General features: G+C 62.5%; 1 protein-coding gene across 2 annotated transcripts; it reads right to left on the reverse strand.

The window, feature by feature from the left end:
- Positions 1–1,124: 1,124 nt before the first annotated feature.
- On the reverse strand, positions 1,125–12,337 carry CADM4 (cell adhesion molecule 4). 2 transcript variants are annotated; one of them, XM_029066898.1, is made up of 9 exons: positions 12,200–12,337; positions 4,856–5,001; positions 4,564–4,717; positions 3,997–4,131; positions 3,590–3,754; positions 3,338–3,428; positions 2,619–2,791; positions 1,649–1,777; positions 1,125–1,468 (listed from the first exon to the last, which is right to left on the reverse strand). In XM_029066898.1, exons 1-9 carry the CDS (start codon positions 12,261–12,263, stop codon positions 1,359–1,361), a joined length of 1,167 nt encoding a protein of 388 aa, XP_028922731.1. In that variant the 5' UTR covers positions 12,264–12,337; the 3' UTR covers positions 1,125–1,358. The 2 variants fall into 2 exon arrangements, with proteins under 2 accessions (XP_028922731.1, XP_028922730.1); XM_029066897.2 differs by lacking the exon at positions 12,200–12,337 and adding an exon at positions 5,343–5,719.
- Positions 12,338–14,025: the final 1,688 nt, after the last annotated feature.

Genomic DNA, 14,025 nt, shown 5'->3' on the forward strand with positions numbered 1-14,025 from the left:
TCTCTACACTAGGCCACGCTGCTTCTCGAAGGGAAACGAACCCCCCTTTTTCCCTCCGCCCCCCCGCTTCTCACCCTCCACGGGGGCCCGCACAGATACACGCAAGTCGGGGTTCTCGTTCTCTCCTCGGTTTAATGGTGGTTAGTGCGGTCACCCCTCCCCCCCCACCTCCCCGCCCCCTCCCCCCCTGTACAAAACGGATTTTTACAAGAAAAAAGGGGACGGGGGCAGGGGGTGGGGGGAAAATATGATTTTTCTTACAGGGTTTTGTTTTTTTATTTTAATATATTATATATAAAACCACGAGAGACGGACGGGACGGAGCCCTAGGCCCCGGGTCCCATGACGGCCCCGGTCTGGGTCCTAGGAAAGGAAAGGAGGGGTGAGGGCGGCGGGGCGGGAGGAATCTAGGGCGAGCAGGAGGAGAGCAGGTGCGCTGTGGCGAGGCTCGGGGTTCAGAGGGGACCGAACAGAGGAGAGAAGGAGGAGACGGGTGGGTGGAAGGCAGCCGGTTCTGGGGCGGGAGTGGGGTCACGGCTGAAGAGAACAGGAGCGGAGGGGCCCGGGGGCTGGGAGAAGGCCTCCCCCACCTCCCCGCATCCCCCCCTTGAATTACGACACAAAGACACGGACTCCCGGTTCCCCTTCCTCCCCTCCCCGCCCCCCATTAACCGCGCGAACATGGCTTTGCAGGAACGAGCCCCCGGCCCTGGGGCTCAAATGGCTGGCACGGCTGAAGGGGGATCTCTGCACCTCCCGCCCCTCCCAGAACCCATGTGCCTCGCCGCCCCGGCTCCCTCCTAGGACCCTGAAGTTCGGCCTCCCGGCTCCCTTCCCTTGCATTGTCCCCCAGCCCCAACATTTCCCCCCGCCACCCCCCCCCCCCCAAAAGACCCTCGGTCCTGGTTCAGGACCCAGGAATCTTACCTTCTAGCCCCCAGCTCCTCTCCCCCAACCCCCACAGTCCCTACTTCATTCCCGGGATCCGACTCTGCCGCCCGTGGGGCTCTGGCATTCCCTCTGGCCGGCGGCTCCTCTCCCAGAAGCCAGGCGTCCCGGCCCCCTCCCCGCCCCCACCTCCCCGTCCCCGTCCCCGGCTCCCCCCCTCCCCGCCCTCCCCCAGCTTCGATTCCCCTCCCAGGACCCAGACATCCTGCCCCCGCCCAGTCCCGGAGCCCCCTCCTAGAAATCAGGCTGGGGCGGTGGGGGCGGGCGAGCGTGGCCCGTGCGATCCTAGGCAAAGTCTTTGCTGGTAGCCCCGTGGCTCTTCAGGGAGTCCGTGCCCGGAGGGCGGCGGGGCCGGGCTGGGCGCCGCGGCCAGTGGGTGGGTGGGGGGGCTGTGCCCGGGGAGGGGGGGGTCAGATGAAGAACTCCTCCTTCCTCTTGTGCCCGTCGCCCCCGTTGAGGAAGGCTTCCCGGGCCTCCCCCTGCTCATCCAGCCCGCTGGCCTCGTGGGTCAGGTAGGAGCCTGTGGCCGGAGCGACCGACCGACGGACAGACAGACAGAGACACCGGTGGAAACGGTCAGTTCCCGAGCCCCTTCCCTTCTCCCCTGTGATTCCCAGGGGTGACCTCCGCCCAACGGCGAGGGACAGAGACCGGACCCCCGCCCGCACCCCGTCGTCCAGGCCCCGGCCCCAGCCCTCACCCTTCTGCCGCACGGAGCACCAGACCATGCCGACCAGGACGCAGATGATGAGGAAGACGAGCAGGGCCAGGATCCCGCCCACGATGGCGTAGGGCACCGAGGTCTGCGCCTCCACCACGGCCCCCGGGTCTGCGTGGAGGGGAGAGGGAAAGGGGCGTCATCCGGAGCCCCCCGTCCTCACCCTGCCGCCTTCCCACCGGGCCCCCGGGGCCCACCACGGTCCGGACCGTGACCCCGCCCTCCACAACGGGGACCGCGTACCTCGTATCTACCCCAGAGCTTAGGACGGTGCTTGGCACATAGTGAGCGCTTAACAAATACCATCATCGTTGTTATTTCCTCCCCAGACCCCGCCCACCATGACGGATTCCGCCCACCAAGGCCCGGCCCCGCCTGCAGCCCAGACCCCCCCCCTTACCACGGACACGACCGTTTCCCCACCCCACACCACCCACTATGGCCTAAACCTCGGCCCCTGCCATGACGACACGCCAGTGCCCCGCCCAAGGCCACCGCCCAGTTTCTCACCCACCGCCGCCCCAGCTGGTCCCCATCTGGTCCCCATCCTAGCCCACGACGGGCCAGGTCAGGTCTCTACCACTACTCGGGCTTTGGGCCCTTTCCCAAGCCCCTTCCTCCTTTTTTAAAAACCGTACTTGGTTTGGGCGGGGCTCTTTCAAAAGGAATTCGTTAAGATCTTACTCCGTGCCAGTCCCTCTGTGCCAGTCACTCTGTTAGGCAGTGGGGTAGACACAAGATAATTCAAGTCGGTCACAGTTCCTGTCCCACATGGGGCTCACGGGCTTAATCCTCATTTTCCAGACGAGGGAACCAAACCATAGAGAAGCAAAGCGACTTGCCCAAGGTCGCACGGCAGACGAGTGAGGGAGCCAGGATTAGAACCCAGCCCAGGCCCCCTGACTCCCAGACCCCGGGCTCTAGCCGTACGCCGCTCTCTCTCCCGACTCACCGTAAACCACCAACACGTAGAGCGCCCGGGCCCGGCCGTGTTTGTTCTCGGCCTCACAGGCGTAGGTGCCGTTGTCCAGCGGGGTGAGCCCGGGCAGGGTCAGCGTCTCGTCCGCCTGCTCCGCCCGATCCGGCAGACTCTCGTTCCCCCGGCTCCACCGTATCTTCGTTGGCCTGAGGTAAACGGGAACGGCTCAGGACCCGGGAGTCCCGATTTAGTCTCCCCGCCCCGCGGACTGTCAGCTCACTGTGGGCGGGGAATCTGTCTGCTTAGCGTCATATTGTAATAATAATAACAGTGGTATTTGTTAAGCGCTTACTATGTGCCTGGCACTGTACTAAGCATTGGGGTGGATACAAGCGAATGGGGTTGGACACAGTCCCCGTCCCATGTGGCGTTCACAGTCTCCATCCCCATCATACAGATGAGGTGACTGAGGCCCGGAGAAGTGAAGAGACTTGCCCAAGGTCATACAGCAGACACGTGGCGGAGCTGGGATTAGGACCCAAGTCCTCTTGACTCCCAGGCCCGTGCTTTATCCGCTAGGCCACGTTGCTTCGTCAAGCGCTTGGTAGAGTGCTCTGCACACGGTAAGCCTTCACTAAATATGACTGAAAGACTGACTGACCGTCCCCACTCTTCCCCCCACCCTCCGTTGCAGCTCCCGCTCCCATTCCTTCCACCCCGGTCACCCACCTATGCCCCTGTCCCCCTCTCACCGGGGATTTCCGGTCACCGCGCATGTCAGCACCAGGGTGTCTCCCTCCCTCACGACGGCCTGAGACGCGTGAATCCGGGCCGTGGGGGAGTCTGAGGGCGGGACGGAGATGGGAGGGAGAGGTCAGTGCCCCCCCCCATCCCGGCCCCGGGGGCGGACTCTGGGGAAGAAATCGGGGCTCAGGCCCCCGGGGGGAATCCGGAGGCCCTCCCCCCGCACCCCCAGCCCACCCGGTGGCATCCGCGACACTTACACTGCACGTCCAGCACATACTGAGTCTGCTTGCTGTGGCCGCGGGGCAGGGCCGCGTTCTGGGCCTCACAGGTCACGATGCCGCCGTCGTCTTTCCGCTCCACCGGGAATCGGACGGTGCTGGCCACGCTCCACACCTTCCCGTTCTCCCGGCGCTTACCCTCGCCTGCGGAAATCCCAGGCAGGGCCCTGAGTTCTCCCTGCCCCAACTTCCTACAGGCCAACCCACCTCCAAACCGCGAAGGCCCGCCCCCGGACCCTACGCCGGGGGTGGCTTCTCCCTTCCCCTGTCATTCCTCCCCATCATCTGGCCCCTCTGTCTTCTCCGCCCGCTTGTGTCCAGCTCCTCGCCCATCGACCCCCCCCCCCCCCGTTCCCTTCAGCCGCCCCCAAATCCATCCCGCTGACCTCGCAGCTCTTTGCGGTCCCGGTACCAGCGCAATGAGGCGGGCGGGCGGGACCGAGGCACCATGCAGCTCAACTCCATCTCGCCGCCCTCCACAGCCTGCTCCTTCACTTCCACCACCGGGTTCTCTGGAGCCACTGGGGGCACAGCAGGAGAGAGATCATGGCGGGTGGGCAGCACGAGGGACGGAGGGGCATCAGTGTAGGGAGGGAAGGGGGCTGGGTTCGGGGTACGGGCGGAGGACGGGGTGAGTTTGGGGTTGGGGCTACTTGGGGGCTCAATGCCAGGACAGAGGTTGACCAGAGTGGTCAAGTCAGAGGGATTAGGAGGCTTGAGGAGGCTGAAAGCGTGGGAGGTCAGAGGTCAGGTGGGTCGGAGGAGGGGTGAGAGGTCAGATGGGGCTGGAGGAAGGAGGTTCTGGGGTGCAGGTTCCTCCTCCCCTAGATCGCGTGCTCCCTGAGGAGAGAGACCCTGTCTGCCAACCCTGTCGTATCGTCCTCTCCCAAGCGCTTACCCCAGTGCTCTGCACACGGCAAGAGCTCAATAAACACCCTCAACCGATGGGTTACCCAACACGGTGAGCGTGGCGATCTGGTGGTGGGTATCCTCGGTGTAGAGCTGGCAAAAATAGCCGCCCTCGTCCTCCAGCCGGGCATCCGAGAGCCGGATCCTCACGCGGCGAGGGGAGAACTCTTCCAGCTGGAACCGCTCGTCCTTCAGGGCTGCGGGGCAGGAGGCCAGGCTGAGCCAAGGCCTGGAGACCAGCCCTCCAGATCCAGGGTCTTCCCCTCACACCCTTCCCCCTCTCCCCGCCCCGCCTCCCTTCAACCCTCCAACCCGCGCAGGGCCGGGGCCCCTCACCCTGGTGCCGTTAAAGAAGAGGGTCTGCCGGACCGGGTTCTGGATGACCACGATGGAGCCGTCGTACTGGTGGAGCCGGCAGGTGATCTCGGCCACGCCGCCCTCCGCTACCGTCACGTTCTCCGTCTGCACCTCCTGGGCGGCCCCTGGGCCCGGGGAGGAGGACCGGGCGGTGAGGACGGGGAGGGCCGTGACCTGTCCCCCAGGGGTCTCCACGCCCCGGGGTCACCCCCAGCCTCACCTCCCGCTTCCCCCGTCCCCGTATCGTCCCGCACCCCGACTCCGACCTTCAACTTCAGACCGTCCCTAGCGACCCCCCGCAATCCCACCTCCTCGGCTCGCCCTCGCCCCGTCCCCAACCCCTCCACCCAAGGTGCCCCTCACCCCCCCGGGCCCACCCATCCTCGGGCACGATGTGGGGGAAGGGGAAAGGGTCCCGTCCGCCTCTTTCTCCTCCCCCTGGCCGCGGAGTCAGTAAGCGACCAACCCCGTGAGCTGAATATTAATGTCCCCGGAGGTCTTTGTGTAGGGGTAGAGAGAAGGGGGGAGAGAGAGGGAGGGGGGGCAGGCCAACGGCACCATGGGGGGTGGGTGGGCAAGGGAGCCGGGGGCAAGAGAGGCCCGGGGAGCTGGGGTGCTGTTTCTTTAAACCCAGGGCCTTGGGTCTCCCGTCTGTGTTGACAGTCGGGGCGTTGCCATGGGGACCGGGCCCGAGGATGGGGTGTTGCAAGGTGGGGCTGGGTGGAGAGAGAAGAGTTGGCCCGGCGGGTAGGGAGCGGGTCCGTGGCTCCCAAGACCGGGTCGTCTCGCTTCCGGATCTCGGCACCCCACATTTGCCGGCCCCGACTCCTCTCTTCCAAGCCCGGGACTCAGAGGAGGCCCCGGGCCCCGCTTCTCCCCCTTCTCCCCCTCCAGCGTCCCGCTCTCCTCCCGGCCCCCTCCCAGGACCGGCTAACCATGCCCCTTGGGCTGGTGGGGTGGAGGTTGGGGGCCAGAGCAGCCCGGGCCACCCCCAACCCCAGAGCTCCCCAGGCCCGGTCAGCTGTCCCAGTGGCCTTGTTTCCATGGTGACCCCCCAAGGACCCACATATCACTATGGGGTTGAGGGGGGAATGTGTTTGCGTGTGTGGGGGGGTGTTTGTTGAATGCTGAGTCAGCAGCAGCTCCAGTGGGGACCACCCCCCACCTTTCCCTCCAAGGTCACAGGATCCTAGAATGCTCCTCGAAAGATTCCGCTCGCCCGGGCGCCAGCCTTCCCTCCCGGCCCCCTGACCACACTCCTTGCTCCCCCATGCCGGGATCCCCGGCCTGGATTCCCCCCCCCGTTCCTCCATCCCCGCTCCCCGGGGCCACCCCCACACCTCCGTCAGATTCCTGACGTTCCTGGGAGTTGGTACATTCCACTCGCCCCCCCCCCTTCCCCAAGTCCCCCCGCCCCCCCATATCAATGGCGCAGTCTGTCCCTCCGGAGGGCACAAAGCAGTGATTCTTCCCGGCTCCAGACCGGCCTCCTGAAGGCGCCTCTATTCCCAGAAGCCAGTCCTCCAGGCCCGGCCCCGAGTTGTCCCCCCTCCCCCAGCCTTGCCCCCGACCCAGAATCCAAATCCAACCCCCTACCCCCAATTCCCACCGGTGTCCGACGCCCCCTCCCCATCCTCCACCCCCCTCCGCCTCCGGGACCAGACCCCTGGTCTACCCCACAACCCCTTGGTCTCTTCCCTCTCCCCGCCGCTCTCTCAGGCCGCTCCTCGCTCGCGCCCCCGTTTTCCCTCCCCCTGCTCCCCGCAGCATTCCTGGGATTCTCCGAGGTCCGGGCCGGGGGCGGACCGGGAGATTCCTCGAGGCTTCCCCCAAGAGGGGGATCCTGAGGAGGGGGGACCGGGGCAGAGGCCGGGGGTTGGGGGGAAGGATGGAACGAGATAGAGTTGAGACACCTGAATTCCGGCCAGGCCTCATCTTCGCCCCATCCCTCTCCCCTCCCAGTAACTCTGCACGGACCCCTCCCCTCTCCCTGACCCCGTGCCCTTCCCAGCCTCCGTGTCCAAAGCCGGGAGGGTTGGCGCGGCTATGTAAGCTTCTCCTCCTCTTCCTCTTCCTCTCCCAACTGCAGCTTCAAGGTTGAACTCTGGGGTGGGGGCGGGGAGATCTTGGGGGATTAGCAAACGGGCCCCTCCCTCGAATCCTTACGGATCCCTGACCCCCACTCTGCCTGTCTGTCCCCTGCCCGGCGCAGCGGAAAGGAAGGGTCAGAGCCCCCCATTGGGACAGGGGTAGGGGGGCTCGAAGCGGTCAGCCGCTCCGACGGTCAGGGATGTTCGGGGTTGGGGGCGGGGAGAGGAGAAGGGTGAAAGGTTTGGAGGAGCTCGGGGCTGCAGGGGGAGAGGGGCGGGGGGTCCCCGTGTCTGGCAGGCTGGGGTGAAGGGGGAGCAGTCCTGAGGCCCCCCCGGCCTCCAACTCCAGACCGTTTGGGGGCTGGGAGGTCAAGCGGAGGCCTGGGGGGGTCCAGGATGCTGGATGGCAGGAAGATACTGGGGCCAGGAGGGGTCAGCGCCATGGGGGGCGGGGAGGTCTGTCGTCTCCAAAGACGCCCCCTCCCCCCCGGGGGGCAGAGAAAGGAATCTTTGTGCTCCCCCAGGGAAGAGATGGGGACCGGCAGGCACGGAGCTCTGGGAAGCGTTAACCCCCCACACACCACGGGCATGCTCGGCTCCCAGCTTCCGGGGCCTAGGACGCCTGCTCCCGGATGCCTGATTCTCAATTCCTGGTCCTGGGCACCTCGCCCTGGACGCCCTGGAGTTGGAGGCCTGGTCCTGAGAAGCAGCGTGGCTCACTGGAAAGAGCACGGGCTTTGGAGTCAGAGGTCATGGGTTCGAACCCCGGCTCTGCCACTTGCCAGCTGTGTGACTTTGGGCAAGTCACTTAACTTCTCGGTGCCTCAGTTCCCTCATCTGTAAAATGGGGATTAAGACTGTGAGCCCCACGTGGGACAACCTGTTTCCCCTGTGTCCACCCCAGCGCTTAGAACAGTGCTCGGCACATAGTAAGCGCTTAACAAATACCAACATTATTATTAACGTTATTATTAGAGTCTGGTCCTGGTCGCCTGGTCCTGAATCTCTGGTCCTAAATGTCTGTTCCTAGACTCCCGGACCTAAGAGCCTGATCTTGAATTCCCGGGCCCGGACACCTAGTCCTGAATGCCTGGTCCAGTATGCCTGATCCTGAATTCCTGGTCTTGGAAGTCCGGTCCTGGACTCCTGGTGCCGACAGCCTGGTCCTGGATGTCTGGTCCTGGCTGCAAAGCCCTCTTGCCCTGCACCTCGGCGCCACCCCCTGATCCTCCCTACCCTTTTCCTCAGGCTCCTCCTCCTGCACCCTCACCTGACAGCTCTGCCTCTTGGTCCCTCACCCCTGCCCCCTTCCTCACCCCTCGATTCCCGGCTCTTCACTCACCTCTCCGGGCCTCCTCTCCTGCACCTCCTCCCCGTCCCAGAAACAATAGTGGTAATCAGCAGGAGGGATGGAAAACGTCCCTCTCATCTGTTTCTTCCTCCCCACAACCCCCACTAAAGAACAGAGTAACAAAGGCCCAGATTGGAGCCTTTTTACATCTTCCTCATCCCTGCCGCCACCCCCCTCCCCATCCCCACCCATCTCCTTTCCCCAGACTCAGGCATCCTTCTCCCCAGACCCCCACTCTCAATTCTCTAGCCAGTGGCCCCTTCCAAGGACCCAGGTGTCCTAAAAGAGCCTGGGGGCGGTGAGCCGGGATGGGCCTCAGCTCTGGCAAACTTTGGCCAAGAAAAAGGTGCTCCTGACCATTCTCTAACCTTTGGGGCTCTAACCTGTGTTTCTGTCTCTCCTCTCTCTGCCTCTGTCCCCTCTATGTCTCTTTCTCTCTGTTTCTCTGTCTGTGACTCCTCTGTCTTTCTGTGATTCCTCTGTCTTTGTCTCTCATCTCTTTCTGTGCCTTTCTCTGGCTATGAATTCTCCATCTCTCTCTTTCTCTCTCCCCCTCCCCCACCCCCATCACCTTTTAAATGTCCTTCCTCTCTGAGGCCAGGGTCTCTGTGGAGCTTGGAGAAGGGGGTAGGGAAAGGAAGGTGGAGAAAGAGGCAGGGGGACTTTCTTGATAGGAGGGTTCCCTGACCTACCCCCCCTTCCTTATAATAATAATTGTATTTGTTAAGGGCATACTATGTGCCAGGCACCGTATTAAGTGCTGGGATGGATACAAGCAGATTTAGTTGGACCCAGTCCTTGTCCCACGTGGGGCTCACGTTCTTAATCCCCATTTTACCATTTTACAGATGAGAGAACAGAGGCCCAGAAAAGTGAAGTGACTTGCTCAAGGTCACACAGCAGACAAATGGCAGAGCAGGGATTAGAACCCAGGTCCTTCCGACTCCCAGGCCCTCACTCTATCCACCAGGCCATGCCGCTTCTCGATAGTAGCTTCCTCGATAGCCTGGGCATCCTGTGCTGCTGATATGAGCAGGGAACAGGGCACTGGGCTAGGCACTTTAGGAATTTGCAAGAGAAAAAGAAAACCTCTGCTCCCCCCACCCCGGCAGCTATGTGACTTATGGGGGAGGGAGTCAAATGTAGGTCTTTTCTCTGGGTTGATGCTCCCATCACCATTTGTGCCCCTGTTCAACCCTCTAGACTCTGAGTGCCTTGTGGGCAGGGAATGTATCTACCAACTCTGTTGTAGTGCTTAGTACAGTGCTCTGCACACAGTAACGTCATAAATACCATCGATTGATTGAGGGAATGGAGAGGAGAGGAAGGGGAAGAAGACTCTGTGTAGATGAGTGAATGAGTGTGTGCTTTTATGCTTGTTTATTTGCTGTATGTTTGTCCACAGATGTGTGGATATAATAATAATGTTGGTATTTGTTAAGCGCTTACTATGTGCAGAGCACCGTTCTAAGCGCTGGGGTAGACAGGGGAATCCGGTTGTCCCACGTGGGGCTCACAATCTTAATCCCCATTTTACAGATGAGGTAACTGAGGCACAGAGAAGTGAAGTGACCTGGCCACAGTCACACGGCTGACAAGTGGCAGAGCCGGGATTCGAACCCATGACCTCTGACTCCAAACGGCGCCTGTGTATTGTGTGCACAGTGCTTGGCACACAGTAAGTGCTTAACAAATACCATCATTATTATGTAGATAACTGTGCGCACATGTGTGCGTGCTGCGGTCATGTACATAGGCGGGTGCATCTACAAGCTTGTAGGTACTCTATATATGAGCGTGGGCATGTATTTGGTGCAGAGGTACTGTCCATTTGAGTGGAGGCATGTTCGAGTGGGGTGATAGAAAAACTAGCCTGGCCAGGTGTCCATCCTTTTTTGGGCGCTCATCAAAGGTGCAGCCCTGAATGACTGCGTACACTCTCTGTCTCTCCCTTTGTGTCCATATACACTCCCCGTATCTCACGAACCCTTTCTGTGTCCATCACCTCTGCGTGGGGGCCTTTGTACGCACTCAGCTTGTATAAACAATCTACTTTTGGGTAAACGGTCTTTCTCTGCCACGCACATCCCTGAATATCGAGGAGCACTTCCCGGCTGTCCGGGTACCCATGGCGGGGGGCGGGAAAGGGGGGGGGGGAATCTACACTTCTGTGGGAGTCACCTACATTCTTGCAAATCTGCACATTCGGGACCAATGCAATATGAGGACCGTATCTAATAATAATAATAACGATAGTAGTCGTTGAGCGTTTACCATGTGTCAAGCACCGTTCTAAGCGCTGGGGCAGATACAAGCAAATCGGGTCGGACACAGTTCCTGTCCCACCTGGGGCTCACCGTCTCGATCCCTGTCTTACAGATGAGGTCACTGAGACCCTGAAAGATGAAGTGACTTGCCCAAGGTCACACAGCAGACGAGCGGCAGAGCTGGGATCAGAACCCCGTTCCTTCGGACTCTTAGGCCCGTGTTCTATCCACCAGGCCACCTGGTCTGGCAAAGGCAGACCCGGGGGGGGGGGTTTGACCTGATTTCTAGGGTGGGACCCGTGCATGCCGAGGGGCACCGCGTGCACGCTCAGGGGCACCGTGTGCACGCTCAGGGGCACCGTGTGCATGCCGAAGGGCACCGTGTACCCGGCTCGGGAGACTGTCTGTGGGCAGTCAGCCCCGCGGATAGGTGAAGGGGCTCGGGAGGTCCCTCGAGGAGGAGAACGGTTCCCTAGTCCCGGAGGGACCGGGGAAGGCTCCCGGGCATCCTGACCCGGCCCAGATGGCGCGGGAGACTGTGCACCGTATCCTCGGGCAGTCGGCCCCGCGGATAGGTCAAGGGGCTTGGGAGGTTGGGAGGCTCCCCGAGTAGGAAAACGATTCCCTGATCCTGGAGGGACCGGGGAGAGGTCCCGGGCATCCTGACCCGGGCCCGGAGCCTCACCAACCCGTCCCGAGTTCAGGTCCGAGCCCGCCGGCCGGTCCCGGCCCACAGAGGCCGCGTTGGGCTCGGGCCGGGAACCCTCTCCATCTCCACTTGGGAGTGAGTCCCGATCTGCCCCCTGGGCCTGGGTACCCCTCTCCTACGCCAGCCACAGCTTTTCTCTCCCCTTTTGCCGTCCCCGCTCGCCTTCCGCTCCCCGGCCCCCGGGGACCCGAGGCCGCCCTGGCGAGGGGACGGAGGGACGGAGGGATGTTTCGTCTCCACCCCGGTGCTCGGTACAGTGCCCGACCCCCGCTAAACGCTTAACGGATACCATCGTTCTCATCATCGCCAAGGGAGCCGGATGGCAGTGGGGGGAGGGGGGCAGGTCGCAGGGCAGGGGGCGGGGGGGATGGGGGATGGGGGGGGTCCCTCTGCTCCCCCCCGGTCGAAGCGGGGCCTAGCGGAGTCGGGGGGGAGGGGAGGGGGCTGCGGTATCGGTCGGGAGACCCCAGGCCGGGCCCGGCCCCCTCCCCCCTCGCCCCGGACCCCGGCGTCCCGTCGCTCCGGCCGAACAAAGGGGGAGAAGGGGCTGTTTTAGGGGGGGGGGCTCCGGCCGCGGGCTCGGGGGGGCGCAGGCTGCTTTGTCCGGGGGGGGAGGGGGATGGGGAGGGGGCCGCGCAGCTGGTGGAGGAGCGGGGAGGCCGGCGGGGCTGTGTGCACGTCGTATCGTCCCCGGGGTCGGTGGGCCGCCGCAGCTGTCACCGGCTCGCCGGACCCCTCCATCCCCCCTCCCCCTCCCCCACCCGGCCTTTCTCTCTTCCCCTTCCCTCCCGTCCAGTCCTGGGGTGGGGGGTGGGGATCCGCTTCTCCCCCTCCCCAAGCCCCCCGACGCCCCCAGCCCGGCCCGATCGTTTTTGGGGTGGGGGGAAGGGGGTGCGGAGGCCTTACCTGTCCCGGCCGCGGCGGCGCAGAGGACGAGCAGCGGCCAGGGGAAGCGCGGGGCCCGGCCCATGGCGGCGGGGCAGGCGGGCGCCGCTGGACGAGGAGCCGCCGCTCGCTCCCGGCCCCGCTCCCCCGCTCCCCGGCTCCCCCGCTCCCCGGCTCCCCCGCTCCCCCGCTCCCCGCTCCCCCGACACCTGCACCGGCCGCCCCGCCCCGCCTCCCGGGCCCGGACCCGCCCCCGGGCCCGCCCACATGCTAATGAGCGCGCGCCCGCGGGGCGGAGCTACAGGCCCGGGAGCCCCCCCCCCCTTCCCGCCCCTTCAAAGGGCGCCCCCTGTCGACGGCCCGGGCGGGGCAACGGGGCGCGGGGGAAGGAGCTGACTACCATCCGTCCATCCATCCATCCATCCATCCATCCATCCATCCATCCATCCATCCATCCATCCATCCATCCAATAGTATTTATTGAGCGCTTACTATGTGCAGAGCACTGGACTAAGAGCTTGGAATGGACAATTCGGCAACAGATAGAGACGGTCCCTGCCGTTTGACGGGCTTATCCATCCACCCATCCATTGATTGATTGATTGATTCATTCATTCATTCATTCGAGTTGGAGAGCCGAGAGGCCTTCCCTCCCCTTCAAAGGACGCCCCCTGCCGGCGGCCCGGGCAGGGCATCGGGCTCCGGGGGAAGGGCCTGAGTAGTAGAGCCATCCATCCAACCATCCATCCATCCATCCATCCATCCATCCATCCATCCATCCATCCATCCATCCATCCATTCATTCATTCATCCATCCATCCATCCATCCATCCATTCATTCAGTCAGTCGAGTTGGAGAGCCGGGAGGCCTCCCCTCCCCTTGAAAGGGCGCCCCCTGCCGGCGGTCCGGGCAGGGCAACGGGTCCGGGGGGAAGGAGCTGAGTACTCCTTCCTTCCTTCCTTCCTTCCTTCCTTCCTTCCTTCCTTCCTTCCTTCCTTCCTTCCTTCCTTCCTTCCTTCCTTCCTTCCTTCCTTCCTTCCTCCCTTCCTTCCTCCCTTCGAGTTGGAGAGCCAGGAGGTCAGCCCTCCCCTTCAAAGGGCGCCCCCTGCCGGCGTCCCGGACAGGGCAACGGGCCCCGGGGAGAAGGAGCTGACTACTTTTCATTCCCGCCCCCCCCCAGCACTTGTGTATATATATATACGTATTTATTATTCTGTTTATTTTATTAATGATGTCTATAGATCTATTATTCTATTTATATTGATGCTATTTATCCCTGTCTACTTGTTTTGTTTGTTTGGTGGTCTGTCTCCCCCCTTTTAGACGGTGAGCCCGTTGTTGGGCAGGGATTATCACTATCTGTTGCCGAATTGTATTTTCCAAGCGCTTAGCACAGTGCCCCGCGCACAATAAGTGCTCAATAAATACGATTTAATTCATTCGATCGAGTTGGAGAGCCGGGAGGCCCCCCCCCCCGGCCCCCGAGCCCCTTGAAAGGGCGCCCCCCTGCCGGCAGCTGTGACGGGGCAACGGGCCCGGGGGAAGGGGCTGAGTAGAGTCCATTCATTCAATCGTATTTACTGAGCGCTTACTGTGTGCAAAGCACTGTACTAAGCGCTTGGGAAGTACAATTAGGCAACAAACGACGACAGCCCCTGCCCACAAGGGACTCACAGTCTAGAAGGGGGAAGACAGACATCAAAGCAAGTAAACGGGTATCAGTAGCGTCATTAAAAATGAAAAGAATCAGAGCTATATACACATCATTAATAAAAATAAATAGAATTATAGTTATAAATATGTACATATATATATATACAAGTGCTGTGGGGCGGGGACGGGGTAG

This window comes from Ornithorhynchus anatinus, chromosome 5 (assembly GCF_004115215.2).
Source record: "Ornithorhynchus anatinus isolate Pmale09 chromosome 5, mOrnAna1.pri.v4, whole genome shotgun sequence".
NCBI classification, from domain to species: domain Eukaryota; kingdom Metazoa; phylum Chordata; class Mammalia; order Monotremata; family Ornithorhynchidae; genus Ornithorhynchus; species Ornithorhynchus anatinus.